At 38.7% G+C, this 19,711-nt stretch overlaps 1 protein-coding gene across 1 annotated transcript; it reads right to left on the minus strand.

The window, feature by feature from the left end:
• Positions 1 to 18,430: 18,430 nt before the first annotated feature.
• On the minus strand, positions 18,431 to 19,653 carry LOC108634819 (heat shock transcription factor, Y-linked-like). Its single transcript, XM_018045107.1, has 2 exons — positions 19,007 to 19,653; positions 18,431 to 18,573 (listed from the first exon to the last, which is right to left on the minus strand). Exons 1-2 carry the CDS (start codon positions 19,509 to 19,511, stop codon positions 18,557 to 18,559), a joined length of 522 nt encoding a protein of 173 aa, XP_017900596.1. The 5' UTR covers positions 19,512 to 19,653; the 3' UTR covers positions 18,431 to 18,556.
• Positions 19,654 to 19,711: the final 58 nt, after the last annotated feature.

The raw sequence follows: 19,711 nt of genomic DNA on the forward strand, positions 1-19,711 counted from the left end.
TATGTTTCATTTTAAACTACATTTCTAAATTGGAGGATAATTTCTTTCCAATGTTGTGTTGGCTTCTGCAGTACAACAGGGTGTATTAGCATATAGGAGACCAAAGTCCTTTTCTGTATTGTTCATTGTTTGTTGTTACTTTTTCATTTTTCTAGGCCCTTCAGAAATGGATCTCGTCTTTTCTGCATTCCATTTCTAGAATGTTTTATGACCTTTACTAAAACAACATCCAAGCCACTTTCAGGGGGCCTGCCCATTTTTCTTTCATTATGTTTTGAGTTTTTACCACACTCTTTAGCCCACAACATATTTCTCTATCTTCACATTTCCCTACTTACCATGTTAATGCTTATTTCTTCACAAACTGCTTCATTATATTTATTATGCCACGTCTTCACTCCAAGTTGATAAAGCTGATTGAGTGGCTAGTGTTGGTTTTGGAGTTGGAGAGACTGACAACAATGTTCTTGATTCTGCAGCTGAGTCTTCCCTCTCTAATGGTGGGACCATATCTGTTCATGTCATTTGTAGGTGTCTATGGGATTAGTCTGACGTTAGGCAGTCTATCTGCTGATGAGTGGCTATGTTTTTCTGTCTTGCTTGTTGTGTAGTGTGTCACATCAGCCGTGGGTTGTGTAGGCAGTTGGGTGCAGTGCATCAGAGATTGGGAAAGAGGCCTTCATGGAGACTGTCACCAGTTGATATTCATGGTAGATGGGAATTCCCAGGTGTCCCATGATTCTGGTCTCAGTGTGAAAGGTTGTAGTGGAAATGAAAATACGCCCAGATTCTTGGCCTCTGGAGGAGAGAAATTCAATCTGGGACAAGAGACAAGGCTAGATCTCTCAGAGCTTTGTATAATAAAGTTTTATTAAAAAATAAAGAGATAGAGAAAACTTCTGACATAGGCATCAGAAGGGGGCAGAAAGAATACCCCCCTGGCTAGTCTTCAGCGGGATGTTATATACTCACTAGCAGTCTGTTAATGAAAGAAAGGTATGTTTTAAAACTCAGAGTGGTATTAGGCCCCCTCACCTATAAGATATATATTGGGATAATCTTGGCATCAGACAATTCATCCCGGGCCATACAATTATTAACTTGAATCTTGTAGAAGGACATATTACCATACAAATTGTTTTCTTTACATAGATTAGGGAACAAATATCTGAATATAACATACTGGTTTGTCAAGTAGGTTCTGAAGCATTAGGTGGCACTGACTTGATGAGAGTTTGGGGTAAAAGCACAGTGCAATAGCATAGTTTAAGACAAACATTTCCATAAGAAAAATGCATTGGTTATCTCAAGGTTTGAGAATAGTTAACTTCAGATGAAACCAAGTGTCATTATTGCAACACAATATTTTAAGAGAAACCACCCGTTAAATTTGTATAGAGAAGGGAAAAAAGCACAAATATTACTAGTTTGTTTCCTCCTGCCGCTTAAGAGAGGTTAAAATGTCTGACACTTGCTGGCTATTTCCTTCATTTGGGGACCCCTGGCCTTCCTGCCTGCTACCCTCTCAGGTGCTGACACCTGAAAAGATCAGGCCAACTTATGCCCAGAAAACTACAATACCACAGTAAATATTGAGGAGATTAAAAAAGTAACATAGATACATGACAAATAAATAAATAGGAGGCGCCACAAGCAATAAACATTACAAAGAAGACAAGAGATTCATAGAGGGAACCAATCAAGTAAATCTCAATCAAGTGAAAAAAACAACACCAGAGCAGAGTGTCAACTGAAGAATAAAGGAAACAAATCTGACAAGATCAGAACAGCCCCTACAGAATAACAAGAAACCACAGCTAATATAGAAATCATACCTGTGTTAAAAAGTGAAGTCATACAGCATGCTTGGGGCTGGTGCATGGGGATAACCCAGAGAGATGGTATGGGGAGGGAGGTGGGAGGGGGGTTCATGTTTGGGAACACATGTAAGAATTAAAGATTTTAAAATTTAAAAAATAAAAAACTAAAAAAAAATTTAAAAAAGTCACATACAGATCGGTTAACAATAAAAAAAAAAGTGAAGTGATGCAACAGCAACAAAAAGGCACAGAAAATAGGAAAGCAAAATAAAAGTAGAAATAATAATACAAAAATAAAAACATGGTTGAAATAATCTTCAAAAATCAAATCAATGTGTAGTAACAAAGAAGCCTACAACTGAGAAAAATGACACACAAAAAACACAACAGTTGAACGCATCAAAAGAATAACACATATTTCCTAGTGCTGCATCTGAACGTGTCCTAGTTCTCAACATGGTCCAGAGTGCTGAAGTCCAACTCCAGCAGCCAGGGATTCATCCTGAAGAGGTGAAAGGTGTTGGCGAATGACACAGCCCCTCAGTTATTTATGAGCTGCCTGTTTATCCAAGTTTAAGATTATCTTTTATACTTTTACAGAACGATTAGGACAGAGGTTTGCCATTTTCAGTTTCCCCTCTCCCAGATTTATAATCTCCATAAATCATTCAGTGCAATCGCTCAGTCGTATCTGACTCTGCTACCCCATGAATCTCAGCATTCCAGGCCTCCCTGTCCATCACCAACTCCCGGAGTGCATTCAGATTCACATTCATCCAGCCAGTGATGACATCCAGCCATTTCATGCTCTGTCTTCCCCTCCTCCTCCTGCCCCCAATCCCTCCCAGCATCGGGGTCTTTTCCAATGAGTCAACTCTTCGTATGAGGTGGCCAAAGTACTGGAGTTTGAGCTTCAGCATCATTCTTTCCAAAGAAATCTCAGGGCTGATCTCTTTCAGAATGGACTGGTTGGATTTCCTTGCAGTCCAAGGGACCCTCCAGAGTCTTCTCTAAAACCACAGTTCAAAAGCATAATTCTTTGGTGCTCACCATTCTTTACAGTCCAACTCTCACATCCATACATGACCACTGCAAAAACCATAGCCTTGGCTAGACGGACCTTAGTCGGCAAAGTAACGTCTCTGCTTTTGAATATGCTATCTAGATTGGTCATAACTTTTCTTCCAAGGAGTAAGTGCCTTCTAATTTCATGGCTGCAGTCACCATCTGCAGTGATTTTGGAGCCCCCAAAAATAAAATCTGACACTTTCTCCACTGTTTCTTCATCTATTTCCCATTAAGTGATGAGACCGGATGCCATGATCTTCATTTTCTGAATATTGAGCCTTAAGCCAACATTTTCACTCTCCTCTTTCACTGTCATCGAGAGACTTTTTATTTCCTCTCCACTTTCTGCCGTAAGAGTGGTGTCTTCTGCATATCTGAGGTTATTGATATTTCTCCCAGCAGTCTTGATTCTAGCTTGTGTTTCTTCCAGTCCGGGTTTCTCATGATGTACTATGCGTAGAAGTTAAATAAGCAGGGTGACAATATACAGCCTTGATGTACTCCTTTTTCCTATTTGGAACCAGTCTGTTGTTCCATGTCCAGTTCTAACTGTTGCTTCCTGACTTGCATACAGATTTCTCAAGAGACAGGTCAGTTGTTCTACTATTCCCATCTCTTTCAGAATTTTCCACAGTTTATTATGATCCACACAGTCTAAGGCTTTGGCATAGTCAATAAATCAGAGAGAGATATTTTTCTGAAACAGTCTTGCTTTTCCCATGATCCAGTGGATGTTGGCAATTTGATCTCTGGTTCCTGTGCTTTTCTAAAACTAGAATGAACATCAAAAATTCACTGTTCACATATTGCAGAAGCCTGGCTTGGAGAATTTTGAGCATTGTTTATTAGCATGTGAGTTGAGTGCAACTGTGCGGTAGTTTGAGCATTCTTTGGCATTGCTTTTCTTTGGAATTGGAATGAAAACTGATCTTTTCCAGTCATGTGACCACTGCTGAGATTTCCAAATTTACTGTCATATTGAGTGTGGCACTCTTACAGCATCATCTTTCAGGATCTGAAACAACTCAACTCGAACACCATCACCTCCACTAGCTTTGTTCGTAGTGATGCTTTCTAAGGCCCACTTGACTTCACATTACATGATGTCTGGCTCTAGATGAGTAATCACACCATCGTGATTATCTGGGTCGTGAAGATCCTTTTTGTACAGTTCTTCTGCGTATTTTTGCCACCACTTCTTAATATCTTCTGCTTCTGTTAGATCCATACAATTTCTGTCCTTTATTGAGCCCATCTTTGCATGAAATATTTCCTTGGTATCTCTGATTTTCTTGAAGAGATCTCTAGTCTTTCCCATTCTGTTCTCTTCCTCTATTTTTTTTTTTTTTTCACTGATTGATGAAGAAAGCTTTCTTATCTCTTCTTGCTATTCTTTGGAACTCTGCATTCAGATGCTTATATCTTTCCTTTTCTCCTTTGCTTTTTGCCTCTCTTCTTTCCACCGCTATTTGTAAGGCCTCCCCAGACAGCCATTTTGCTTTTTTTTGCATTTCTTTCTCATGGGGTCTTGATCTTGTCTCCTCTACAGTGTCACGATCCTCATTCCATAGTTCATCAGGCACTCTATCTATCAGATCTAGCCCCTTAAATCTATTTCTCACTTCCACTGTATAATCATAAGGGATTTGATTAGGTCATACCTGAACGGTCTAGCGGTTTTCCCTACTTTCTTCAGTTTAAGTCTGAATTTGGTAATAAGGAGTTCATGATCTGAGCCACAGTCAGCTCCTGGTCTTGTTTTTGTTGACTGCATAGAGCTTCTCCATCTTTGGCTCTAGAGAATATAATCAATCTGATTTTGCTGTTGACCGTCTGGTGATGTCCATGTGCAGAAGCTTCTCTTGTGTTTTTGGAAGAGGGTGTTTGCTATGACCAGTGCATTTTCTTCCCAAAACTCTGTTAGTCTTTGTCCTGCTTCATTCTGCATTCCAAGGCTATGTGGTCACCAAAGGAGTCTGCCTTTAGACACTTGTGGCACACTGGGATCTGCCGTGATGATCACAATCACAGGAGGTGGTATAGCTACTTGAAAGGCTGGAACCATGGTGGTGTCAAATTTGAATAGGAGCCAGCAGCCATAGGGAGAAAAGATTTGGCCTTAATGGGATCCTCTTCTAGCCTGTGTTTTCAGGAGCATGAGTGGTACTTCTGCTGCTCTTTCTCTATTGCCTTGTAGTAGGTGTTAACAGGTGGGAAGGTGAGGGTCTACCAAGATATCTCTACCTCCGGTATGTGACAATGCAGTAAGGTCCTCCCTCTTTGGCAGTTTGGGAATTCTCAAAAGACATTCCCTGCAACACAGCTACTCATACGTGGACCATCAGGCCATCTCCACACAGTCAACAGCAGTCCTCTCCCAGAATCGCTCTCTAAATCCCACCTTCCGGCTTCTGGACCCCATACACACTGGCTGAACTGCATTGCAGTTTGAGCCATACAGGGCCATGACACACATTGTCTGTGTGGCTCTCGCTCTATCTGAATTATATTTCATCATCTGTTTTATCTTGTTTCCTTTCAGTCCAAGGTAATTTACCCTTTAGTGAAGGGGCTTGCCTCATTCTGGAAATCTCTTCCCTCCTTCTCCATCTCCCACCACAAGGCACAGGTTTTGTCTTGCTTCTTCTTATCCTCCTTCTCCCTTCTTAGTTCCTTTATACACAGGTATATCTGGAACTCACATGGGACACTCTGGTGACCAAGGTCTTCTGCTAGTATTTATCTGATGCTGTGGGAGAACTTTTGTCCATGTAGTAGTATTATTTGTGGTCCATTCATTGAGAGAGTTGCATTTCACATCTGCCTACAATTCTGCCTTCTTGGAACTTCTCAGTTTTTCCTGGCAATCTCTCTTATTCTTCTTTCCTTGACAGTAAAACAGGAAACATTAGTTGCCATGAATTAATCTGTTTGATGGGACGTTGCTTACATACACACGTAACTGGTTCTACTTTAACTACCAACATGCAATCAGGCATATTGTGTGGTTGTTGTTTTTCTTTCCCCCTTGGAAATTTCTATTAATGAGTAATTGTCATCAGCATGAAGAAAAGCAGAACTTTCCAGATAGAATATAATAGCATAATTGGGCTCAAAAAGTCAGCACTTGAATATATCTAGTTGGTTTTTCACATTCCTGACATTTTCCCAGAGCATAGATCACTGATTTCTGATCTTGAAGTGTAATTCCATTCAGTGGCTATAAAAGGTCAGAGACTGCCATGGACATAATTTAATTCATGTAGAATAAGGTGGCACGTTCATGGGAAATTCCAGTTGGTACTTAACTACTTGAAAAAGAGAGAAAACGGCAACGGCAACAATGACCAAAAAATAAAATAACAAAACCAACAAACACAGGAATGTGTAGTTAATTATTTAATCATAAGAGGTACACATGAGTTGATGTTTGTATCATAGGATAAGCAAGGAGATAGCATACAATCGTCTATATCTCCTTAACTGTCTCTGCTAATGACTTTAACACTGCAAATCACACACAGACCAATAATAATAATAATAATAATAATAATAATAATAATAATAATAATTTTGTAACATTTTTAGAGGTAAAAATGAGAGAATACCTTATATGTCTCCTGGGAAACGTGTACGGAAGTGAAGGTGCAGCAGTTAAAATTGGACACAGGACAATGAACTGATTCAAAATTGGGAAAGGAAGAAGTCAAAGATTTGTATTATTGTCCTGCTTATTTAACTTCTATGCAGAGACTACGATGAAAAAATAAAAATCTAGATGAAGCTCAAGTTAGAAACAAAATTTATGTCGGAGATATGAATACCCTTAGTAATCCCAATGACAACACCATAATGACAGAAGAAAAATAGTAAGTAAGGTGCCTCTTGATGAAAGTATTATCTGTTTCAAGTATACACATCTGAAATGAGAGTGTCCTACATAAAAGATGAAATTCTGTTTCACATGTCAAACTCTAGATGCAGATTTCAGGATGTGAAACATAAAATTCTCTATTATTCACATATACAAATCTGGAGAAAGTATTTCCAACTTAAAATACAGAATTCTCTGTACATCATACGTGAAAGTATGCACACAAAATATTCTGCAGAAAATGTGGAAATTTTTACATTAGAGTTATGAAAATCTGGATGCAGATTATTTGACAGGAAATTATATATATATATGTGTATATATATATATATATATATATATATATATGTCACATATCCCAACATGGTCACATGAAATATGGAATTTTTTCATGTTTGTAATTTGAAAACATTTGTGAAGTATTTCCTTCATGAAATACTGAATACTGTCTAACATTTGAAAAACCTGTGTTAACTTTCCTACAAGAGATAGAGAATTTGCCCACAGATTTCATGCATGAGCTCTGATATTCTCTATATTTCCATCAAACGTTTGAATTACAGTCTTCAGATATGAGATTTGAAATTCTGTCTCTTTCACATCTGACAATCTGGGGAGAAATGTTCTCATATGAAATATGAATTCTCAAATTTTCACATGTGAAACACTTTCCATATTCATCCATAAGAAAAATAATTTTATATGATTCAGAAATTAAGGCCTGAGCTAAATGGCAAACATCAAACAGCTATATTTCATGTATTTCCCAAATAACACATAGAATTTTCTGTATTTCTTTGATGAAAATCTGGGTGAAGATTTCACTAGAGGAAATAGGGAATTAATATATTTCACATATTTAAAGTCAAAACCCTTATGATTATATGATGAAAGTGATAAATAGATACAGGGGATTCTATCTGATAGATGAGTGCCTGGAGACCTATGGATGGAATTTTGTGATATTGTATAGGAAGCAGTGATCAAGAAAATCTGCATGGAAAAGAAATGCAAGATGGAAAAGAGGCTGTGACAGCTGGCACATTCAGCATGGCCAAAAGGAGCTACCTGAAGTCCGAGGTCAGGGGCAGCAGCCTAGAGTGCCAGGCTGGGACTGTGCAGGAATGGCCGAGAGGAGCCACTCTGGTCCAAGGTCAGGGTCGGGAGCCAGGAGCAGCCACCCCGTGCCTGAGCCCAGGGTCAGGGGCTGGGAGGAGCCACCCCACTCCTGAGGCCAGGGGCGGCAGCTGGGAGGAGACACCCCATGGCCAAGGCAAGGGGCAGCGGCCAGGAAGGGCAACCCACATCCAAGAATCGGTGGCTGCACTTGTGCAGGTGGGCTTAGAGGAGTTATACCACGTGGAAGGTCAGGAAGGGTGGCAGGGATGAGATACCCTTCATCCAAGGTAAGGAGCAGTGGCTGCGCTTTGCTGGAACAGCCATGAAGAGATACCCCACGCCCAAGGTAAGGGAAACCCAAGTAAGATGGTAGGTGTTGCAAGAGGGCATCAGAGGGCAGAGACACTGAAATCATACTCACAGAAAACTAGTCAATATAATCACACTAGGACCACAGCATTGTCTAATTCAATGAAACCAAGCCATGCCCACAGGGAAACCCAAGATGGGAGGGTCATGGTGGAGAGATCTGACAGAATGTGGTCCACTTGAGAAAGGAATGGCAAACCATTTCAGTATTCTTACCTTGAGAACGCAAGGAACAGTATGAAAAGGCAAAATAATAGGATACTGAATGAAGAACTCCCCAGGTCAGTAGGTGTCCAATACGCTACTGGAAATCAATGGAGAAATAACTCCAGAAAGAATGAAGGGATGGAGCCAAAGCAAAAACAATACCCAGCTGTGGATGTGACTGGTGATAGAAACAAGGTCCAATGCTGTAAAGAGCAATATTGCATAGGAGCAATATTGGAATATCAGGTCCATGAATCAAGGCAAATCGGAAGTGGTCAAACAAGAGATGGCAAGGGTGAACATCTACATTCAAGGAATCAGCGACGTAAAGTGGACTGGAATGGGTGAGTTTAACTCAGATGACCATTATATCTACTACTGTGGGCAGGAATCCTTCAGAAGAAATGGAGTAGCCATCACGGTCAACAGAATAGTCCAAAATGCAGTATTTGGATGCAATCTCAAAAACGACAGAATTATCTCTGTTCATTTCCAAGGCAAACCATTCAATATCAGCCTAATCCAAGCCTATGCCCCAACCAATAATGCTGAAGAAGCTGAAATTGAACTGTTCTATGAAGACCTACAAGACCTTGTAGAACTAACACCCAAGAAATATGTCCTTTTCACTATAGGAGACTGAAATGAAAAAATAGGAAGTCAAGAAACACCTAGGTTAACAGGCAAATTTGGCCTTGGAATGCAGAATGAATCAGGGCGAAGACTAATAGAGTTTTGGGAACAAAATGCACTGATCATAGCGAACACCCTCTTCCAACAACACAACAGAAGACTCTATACATGGATATCACCAAATGGTCAACACTAAAATCAGAGTGATTATATTCTTTGTTGTCAAAGGTGGAGAATCTCTATACAGTCAGAAAAACAAGATCAGGAGCTGACTGTGGCTCAGATCATGAACTGCTTATAACTAAATTCAGTCTTAAATTGAAGAAAGTAGGCAAAACCGCTAAACCATTCAGGATTGACCTAATCAAAACCCTTATGATTATAAAGTGGAAGTGAGAAATAGATTTAAGGGCCTAGACCTGATAGATACACTGCCTGATGAACTATGGAATGGGGTTTGTGACATTGTACAGGGGACAGGGATCAAGACCATCCCCATGGAAAAGAAATGCAAAAAAGCAAAATGGCTGTCTGGCGAGGCCTTTCAAATAGCTGTGAAAAGAATAGAGTCAAAAAGAAAAGGAGAAAAGGAAAGATATAAGCATCTGAATGCAGAGTTCCAAAGAATAGCAAGGAGAGATAAGAAAGCCTTCTTCAGTGATCAGTACAAAGAAATAAAGGAAAAGAACAGAATGGGAAAGACTAGAGATCTCTTCAAGAAAATTAGATATACCAAGGGAATATTTCATGCAAAGATGGGATCGATAAAGGACAGGAATATTCTGGACCTAACAGAGCAGAAGATATTAAGAAGATGTTGCAAGAATGCACAGAAGAACTGTACAAAAAAGACCTTTATGACCCGGATAATCACGATGGTGTGATCACTCATCTAGAGCCGGAAATCCAGTAATGTGAAGTCAAATGGGCCTTAGAAAGCATCATTAAGAACAAAGCTAGTGGAGGTGATAAAATTCTAGTGGAGCTATTCCTAATCCTGAAAGATGATGCTGTGAATGTGCTGCGCTCAATATGCCAGCAAATTTGGAAAACTCAGCAGTGGCCACAGGATTTCCACTCCAATCCCAAAGAAAGACAAGGCCAAAGAATGTTCAATCTACTGCACAATTGTACTCATCTCACACGATAGTAAAGTAATTCTCGAAATTCTCCAAGCCAGGCTTCAGCAATATGTGAACTGTGAACTTCCTGATGTTCAAGCTGGTTTTAGAAAAGGCAGAGGAAGCAGAGATCAAATTGCCAACATCCGTTGGATCATAGAAAAAGCAAGACAGTTGCAGAAAAACATTTCTTGCTGCTTTATTGACTATGCCAAAGCCTTTGACTATGGATCACAATAAACTGTGGAAAATTCTGAAAGAGATGGGAATAGCAGACAAGCTGACCTGCTTCTTGAGAAATCTGTATGCAGGTCAGGAAGCAACAGTTAGAACTGGACATGGAACAACAGACTGGTTTCAAATAGGAAAAGAAGTGCACTCTCCATTTTCATTTCTAATTTTATTAATTTGATGTTTCTCTCCTTGTTTCTTGATGAGTCTAGCTAATGGTTTGTCAATTTTATTTATCCTTTAAAAGAACCAGCTTTTGGTTTTGTTGATTTTTGCTATGGTCTCTTTTGTTTCTTTTGCATTTATTTCTGCCCTAATTTTTAAGATTTCTTTCCTTCTACTAACTCTCGGATTCCCCATTTCTTCCTTTTCTAGTTGCATTAGGTGTAGTTAGGTTATTTATTTGTCTTTTTTCTTGTTTCTTGAGGTATGCCTATATTGCTATGAACTTTCCTCTTTGCACTGCTTTTATAGTGTCCCACAGTTTTCGGGTTGTGTTTTCATTTTCATTAGTATCTATGCATATTTTGATTTTTTTTTCCTTCTGTGATTTGTTGGTTATTTAGAAGTTTGTTGTTCAGCCTCCATATGTTGGAATTTTTAATAGTTTTTCTCCTGCAATTGAGATCTTATCTTAATGTATTATGGTCAGAAAATATGTTTGAAAGGATTTTGATTTTTTTGAATTTATCAAGGTTAGATTTATGGCCCAGTATGTGATCTATCCTGGAGAAGGTTCCATGGGCACTTGAGAAAAAGGCAAAATTCATTGTTTTGGGGTGAAATGTCCTATGGATATCAATTAGGTCTAACTGGTCTAATGTAGCATTTAAAGTTTGCATTTCTTTGTTAATTTTCTGTTTAGTTGATCTGTCCATAGGTGTGAGTGGAATATTAAAGTCTCCCACTATTATTGTGTTATTGTTAATTTCCCCTTTCATACTTGTTAGCATTTGTCTTACATATTGCGGAGCTCCTATATTGGGTTCATATATAATTATAATTGTTGTATCTTCTTCTTGGATTGATCCTTTGTTCATTATGTAGTGGCCTTCTTTGTCTCTTTTCACAGCCTTTGTTTTAGTCTATTTTATCGGAAAATGGAGAGATCACAACAGAAAACACAGAAATACATAGGATCATAAGAGACTACTATCAGTAATTATATGCCAATAAAATGGATAACGAGGAAGAAATGGACAAATTTTTAGAAATGTACTACTTTCCAAAACTGAACCTGGAAGAATTAGAAAATCTTAGCAGACCCATCACAAGCACAAAAATTGAAATTGTAATCAGAAATCTTCCATCAACAAAAGCCCAGGTCCAGATGGCTTCACAGCTGTATTCTACCAAAAATTTCAACAAGAGCTAATACCTATCCTACTCAAACTCTTCCAGAAAATTGCAGAGGAAGGTAAACTTCCAAACTCTTTCTATAGGTCACCATCATGCTAATACTAAATCCTGACAAAAATACTACAAAAAAAGAAAACTACAGGCCAATATCACTGATGAATATAGATGCAAAAATCCCCAACAAAATTCTAGCAATCAGAATCCAGCAACGCATTAAAAAGATCATACATCATGATGCAGAGGGCTTTATCCCAGGGATTCAAGGATTCTTCAATATCCACAAATCAGTCAATTCAATTAACCACATTAACAGATTGAAAAATAAAAGCCATATGATTATCTCAATAGATGCAGATAAGGCCTTTGACAAAATTCAACATACATTTATGATAAAAGACTCTCCAGAAAGCAGGAATAGAAGGAACATACCTCAACGTAATAAAAGCTATATACGACAAACCCACAGCAAACATTATCCTCAATGGTGAAAAATTGAAAACATTTCCCCTAAAGTCAGGAACAAGACAAGGGAGCCCACTTTCACCACTACTATTCAACATAGTTCTGAAAGTTCTGGCCACAGCAATCAGAGCAGAAGAAGAAATCAAAGGTATCCAAATTGGAAAAGAAGAAATAAAACTCTCACTGTTTGCAGATGACATGATTCTCTACATAGAAAACCCTAAAGACTCCACCAGAAAATTACTAGAGCTCATCAATGAATATGGTAAGGTTGCAGGACATAAAATCAACACACAGAAGTCTCTTGCATTCCTATACACTAATAATGAGAAAGTAGAAAAAGAAATTAAGGAAACAATTCCATTCACCATTGCAACAAAAAGAATAAAATACTTAGGAACATATCTACCTAAGGAAACTAAAGACCTATGTATAGAAAACTATAAAACAGTGCTGAAAGAAATCAAAGAGGACACTACTAGATGGAGAAATATACCATGTTCATGGATCAGAAGAATCAATATAGTGAAAATGAGTATACTACCCAAGGCAAATTACAAATTCAATGCAATCCCTATCAAGCTACCAGCGATATTTTTCACAGAACTAGAACAAATCATTTCAAGATTTGTATGGAAATACAAAAAACCTCGAATATCCAAAGCAATCTTGAGAAAGAATGAAACTGGAGGAATCAACTTGCCTGACTTCAGGCTCTACTACAAAGCCACAGTCATCAAGACAGTATGGTACTGGCACAAAGACAGAAATATAGATCAATTTAACAAAATAGAAAGCCCAGAGATAAATCCAGACATATGGACACCTTATCTCTAACAAAGGAGGCAAGAATATATAGTGGAGTAAAGACCATCTCTTTAACAAGTGGTGCTAGGAAAACTGGTCAACCACTTGTAAAAGGATGAAACTAGATCACTTTCTGACACCACATACAAAAATAAACTCAAACTGGATTAGAGATCTAAACATAAGACCAGAAGCTATAAAACTCCTAGAGGAGAATATAGGCAAAACACTCTCTGACATAAATCACAGCAGGATCCTCTATGATCCACCTCCCAGAATTCTGGAAATAAAAGCAAAAATAAACAAATGGGATCTAATTAAAATTAAAAGCTTCTGCACAACAAAGGAAAATATAAGCAAGGTGAAACGACAGACTTCTGAATGGGAAAAAATAATAGCAAACGAAGTAACTGACAAACAACAAATCTCAAAAATATACAAGCAACTTGTGCAGCTCAATTCCAGTAAAATATAAGCGACCCAATCAAAAGATGGGAGAAATAACTAAATAGACATTTCTCCAAAGAAGATATATGGATGGCTAACAAACACATGAAGAGATGCTCAACATCACTCATTATCAGAGAAATGCAAATCAAAACCACAATGAGGTACCACTTCACACCATTCAGAATGTCTGCGATCCAAAAACCTGCAAGCAATAAATGCTGAGAGAGTTTGGAGAAAAGGGAACCCTCCTACATTGTTGGTGGGAATACAAACTAGTACAGCCACTATGGAGAACAGTGGGGAGATTCTTTAAAAATTGCAAATAGAACTGCCTTATGACCCAGCAATCCCGCTGCTGGGCATACACACCGAGGAAACCAGAATTGAAAGAGACACATGTACCCCAATGTTCATCGCAGCACTGTTTATAATAGCCAGGACATAGAAACAACCTAGATGTCCATCAGCAGATGAATGGATAAGAAAGCTGTGGTACATATACACAATGGAGTATTACTCAGCCATTAAAAAGAATTCTTTTGAATCAGTTCTGATGAGATGGATGAAACTGGAGCCAGTTATACAGAGTGAAATAAGCCAGAAAGAAAAACACCAGTACAGTATTCTAACACAGATATATGGAATTTAGAAAGATGGCAATGATGACCCTGTATGCAAGACAGCAAAAAAGACACAGATGTGTATAACGGACTTTTGGACTCAGAGGGAGAGGGAGAGGGTGGGATGATTTGGGAGAATGGCATTGAAACATGTATACTATCTTGTAAGAATCGAATCTCCAGTCTATGTCTGATTCAGGATACAGCATGCTTGGGGCTGGTGCACAGGGATGACCCAGAGAGATGTTATGGGGAGGGAGGTGGGAGGGGGGTTCATGTTTGGGAACACATTTACACCCGTGGTGGATTCATGTCAATGTATGGCAAAACCAATACAGTATTGTAAAGTAAAATAAAGTGAAAATTAAAAATTAAAAAAAAAAACACTAAAAAAAAAAAGGACGGAAAGAAGTGCATCAAGGCTACATATTTTCACCCTGCTTATTTAACCTCTATGCAGAGTACATCACAAGAAACGCTGTACTGGAAGAAACACAGGCTGGAATCAAGACTGCTGGGAGAAATATCAATAACCTCAGATATGCAGATGACTCCACCCTTATGGCAGAAAGTGAAAAGGAACTAAAAAGCCTCTTGAAAATGAAAGAGGATACTGAAAAAGTTGGCTTAAAGCTCAACTTTCAGAAAACGAAGATCATGGCATCCGGTCCCATCACTTCATGTGAAATAGATGGAGAAATAGTGGAAACAGTGTCAGACTTTACTTTTTTGAGGCTCCGAAATCACTGGAGATGGTGATTGCCAGCCATGAAATTAAAAGACACTTACTCCTTGGAAGAAAAGTTATGACCAACCTAGATATTATATTCAAAAGCAGAGACATTACTTTGCTGACTAGGGTCCGTCTAGTCAAGGCTATGGTTTTTCCTGAGGTCATGTATGTATGTGAGAGTTGGACTGTGAAGAAGGCTGAGTGCCAAAGAATTATGCTTTTGAACTGTGGTGTTGGAGAAGACGCCTGAACATTCCTTGGACTGAAAAAAGATACAACCAGTCCATTCTGAAGGAAATCAGCACTGGGATTTCTTTGGAAGGAATGATGCTCAAGCTGAAGCTCCAGTACTTTGGCCACCTCATGCGAAGAGTTGACTCATCGGAAAATACTGTGATGCTGGGAGGGATTTTGGGGAAGAGTAGACGGGAACGACAGAGGATGAGATGGCTGGATGGCATCACTGACTCAATGGACGTTAGTCTGAGTGAACTCCAAGAGTTGGTGATGGACAGGGAGGCCTGGCGTGCTGCAATTCAGTGGTTGCAAAGAGTTGGACATGACTGAGTGACTGAACTGAACTGAACTGAAAGTTACCTGGCCTCAAAAGAGCTGAGAAGAGTAGTGAAGCTAAACAAAGAGAGAAAAAGGAAAACGATGCACATTTGGATGCAGAGTCCTAAGGAATGGTAAAAAGAGTTAACACCTTCCACAGTTATCAAAGCCAATGAATAAAGGAAATACATAGAATTGTACCCTTACTGATCTCGTCAAGAAAATTAGAGATTCCAAGGAAAGAATTCATACACAGGTGGGCACAATAAAGGACAGAAATGGTACGGACATAACAGAAGTAGAAGCTATTAAGAGGAGGTGGGAAGAATAAACAGAAGAACTATGCCCAAAGGGTCTTCATGACCCAGTGAAGGACGATGGTATGATCATTCACCTAGGGCTGGACGTCCTGTAATACAAAGTCTAGGGGACTTAGGAAGCATACTTTCAAACAAAGCTCGTGGAGGTGATGGAATTCAGTTGAGATATTTCAAATTCTGAAAGAAGATGCTCTGAGTGTGCTGCCCTCCATATGCCAGCAAATTTGGGAGACTCAGCTATGGCCAGAGGACTGAAAATGATCAGTTTTCATTCCAACCGCAAAGAAAGGCAATCCAAAGAATGTCCACACAACTGCTTAAGTGCATACATCTCACACAGTCGCGAAGAAGGCAATGGCAACCCACCCCAGTACTCTTGCCTGGAAAATCCCATGGATGGAGGAGCCTGGTAGGCTTCAGTCCATGGGGTCGTGAAGAGTCAGACACGAATGAGCGACTTCACATTTTCTTTTCACTTTCATGCATTGGAGAAGGAAATGGCAACCCACTCCAGTGTTCTTGCCTGGAGAATCCCAGGGACAGCACAGCCTGGTGGGCTGCTGTCTATGGGGTCGCACAGAGTTGAACACGACTGATGCGACTTAGCAGCAGCAGCAACAGCACAGAGTCGCAAAGAACCGCTCAAAATTCCCCAAGCCAAGTTTCAACAGAATGTGAACCATGAGTTTCCAGATATTCAAGCTGGATTTACAAAGGGCAGGGGAATCCGAGATTAAATTGTCAACACCTATTGTGTCCTCCAAAAAACAAGAAAACTCCAGGAAAGCATCTACTCCTATTTGCCTATGCAAAAGACTTTGATTGACACAACAAAATAACGAGAGAAAAATGACATGAAAATGTGAAATATTCTTCAAAACACGGGAATACATGCCTCCTGAGAAATCGTACATCCATGTAAATATCATAAATATTTATCAACTTGGAAAATTTTCTCAGTAAATAGCAAAGGTGAATTATGATAGTAGTGCAGGTTATAGAATGTTGTTGAGTAATGTGTAGAGCATTTGATTGGTTATTACATTTCTTTATTGATAATTCATTAAGCACTTAAAATGCGTCATTGGCAGCTCTATGTTTCAGCTGATGTGAAAGATACATTGAAGACCTGATATCTGTGCTCTTCTTCATGGGAGGGCAAACAGAAGCTCCTTCCAATCCGAAGAAATGTTGAGACAAAGTTGTGAGAAGGGGCTTAGCATGATTGAAAATAATTTGTGTGATTGTAGCTTCAGAAGCACAGTATAAAAGAAAGATAATGAAATTACTAAGGAAAACAGATATCATGTCTTTCAAGAACTTTTAACCACGCTGATGTGCTGCAGTCACCACCAGGAATTTATTCTGTCTCTGTGGCGACAGATAAGCAACGTCTAAAAATGCATTTGGAATTATAGGGTGGAATCTTGGTGTCAGGAAATAAAGAGGGTCCTTAAGGACAGCAGAGCAAAAATGACCCTATAGAATACCACTTGTAAAGTACATATCTTGTGCTGACCATGGGCCAGCCACTGATTATGTCATGTTATCTTTGTGATCACAGTGATGGCATAATTGTGATCAAGATTTTGGACGTGCTACAATATCTATATTTTCAAGGACAGAATGAATTTCTATAATGAAAGCAACTGCTGTCTAACCTTTTAAGACTCTACCAGTAACTAATAGAATATAATGTGTGAATGCACTAAAGTTCATACTGTGTATTTTCATTTTTCTAACTTTATTTGCATCTCTTCCTTCACCCATACCATCCTAATTTAGGCACCCCTTCATTTCATCAGGGATGATTTCAGAAATCACTTTACATCCATTACCCCTTTTCCCTTTGTTCTCATTTTCTTGCTTACAAATATTATATCAGCTGTCATTTACCTAGGATGCATAACGAATGTTTTCTTGAACTGACGAGTTTATAAAACCATGCAGTAAAATAGCCAACCACTGAACTAAAGCCTCATTTTACTCTTCCTTGTTTGAAAATAAAAAATGAAACTATGAAGATGAACATGGAAATTTATTGTTCAAATACAAGAATTGTAGACATTTGTTGGCATCTCCAAACATAAATTTCAATCTCCTTTAGGCTCCATAATCTGACACGTGTTTGACAGATCAGTTTTAATTAGGATGGTTTTCACATAATGATGATTATTGATGAGTTTACTCGAAAGAGAGGAGGCAGATGTATACGCAATTGTTGGCACTGGAAACCATGAGTTGCCTCTCTCTTGCAGGTTAAGAAAAGGACTGTCATGGGCTGACATATCGCTATGCCTGTCTGGAAATTTAGAAGGTTTCACCATCAGTCCAGAATAACTGCTCTGTAATGGAGATTCGATGTGGTTCCGAGAAGTAGATGTAGTTGTAGTAGCAAAGTCCTCAACGTGGCCATTTACTTGAGTGTAGCTGCTCTGTGAGTGCCAATTAAAAATGCTCAACTTTTTTAAAACTTCAGATTGATCTACCACAATCTGGTCTGTGTGTCTAACTGATATTGCTGATGGGGTAGGTAAGTCACATGGAGATAGGGCACTTGTATTAGTGACTATCTGGCTGGTATGAGGCTTTTGCATGAAAGGCACACTTAAACTTGTGGAGGCTGGAAATGCGCTCTCTCCACTCATTTCTGGAAGAAATTCAGAGTTAAGATCATCTTTTTTGACACTTGCTTTAGCATGCTTCTTGTTACCTTGAACTAATGAAGATATTGGAGACACATTGTTAATTCCAACTCTTCTTTGCATTCTTACTAAAAGTTGGGGATGGCCTCTTTTGAAATTTGGATTATAGTAGGTCTGTAACTAAAATCAAAGAATTAAATTATTTAGTTTCTTTATAAACCAAGGTAAAACTGACAAACAAAGCTAAGTTATAAAAACGTATCCCTTTAATGGAACCAATTAAATAACATCAAATAAAATACCTCTGTTGGTAGTTTTAACAGGTAACATGTTAGAAAGAATATGCTCAACTAAAAGTATGTTGTATATATACAGTAAATACCACTTTAAGTAGCTTCAGAACTTATATCTGGTTTCAAGTTGATAGGACAGTTTGTTAACATCCAATATTTTAACCTCCAGCTGTTTTCAACTTCAAAAAAAATAAAACTTTTTCAACAATTTGTTATCTCAAGTTTAAATTCCGATTTAGCTACATATATGAACATGCATTCTAGGTCACATGATTTAATCTGACATATTGGCAATAAGTGAAAAATTTGGAATACCTTACTCAAAAGAGAGATGTTGTTTTCTTCTTCCAGAAAGACAGGTAGTGAAGCCGATCTTTGAACAGTTTGCCGGTTTTTATGAAATCCATAAAGGTTAAGCTGTCGAATTAAAGTTTTCATACTCTTGGTTTCAAATATTCTGAAAGGATCCTTTCTTTCCAAGACTTCTTTCTTGAAGAGTTCTTCATTGATCACTATACATGTGCCTGTCTCATCCCACCAAATAGATTCAAACTGATCACTTTCAACTATATTCCAAAGTTTTTGTGGAAATGTGAGTGAAAGAAAATCATTCCCATCATCTGTTTCAGAGACAGAATATGTGTAGTGTGGCCTTTTGATCACAAGATCCTCAGACAAAGCCTGAAAAGCATATTCTTCAATCATAGATCTCAAAACTGAGTCCCCAGTTGTATAATCATACAAAGAAGATCTAATGGAGGTTTCTGAACCAGTGGATTCATCTTTAGGAGGCCCATCTTGAATTTCTGAAGAAATATGTGCCATCTCAGAGAAACCTTTCTTCAGATAATTTTCTCATTTGTGTGGTTTTACACACTGCAACTTCAAATGATGATTGCCTGGCCTGCAGAGAGAAACTCTCTAGACCATCACAGAGGTCCTCCCAGTCAAAAAGCTGTGACATCACAAAATCACTGGTCTCCTAGCAATCGAAAGTTTATTGTGACATCACAAAGTCACTGGTC

Source organism: Capra hircus, unplaced genomic scaffold (assembly GCF_001704415.2).
Source record: "Capra hircus breed San Clemente unplaced genomic scaffold, ASM170441v1, whole genome shotgun sequence".
Lineage (NCBI taxonomy): Eukaryota > Metazoa > Chordata > Mammalia > Artiodactyla > Bovidae > Capra > Capra hircus.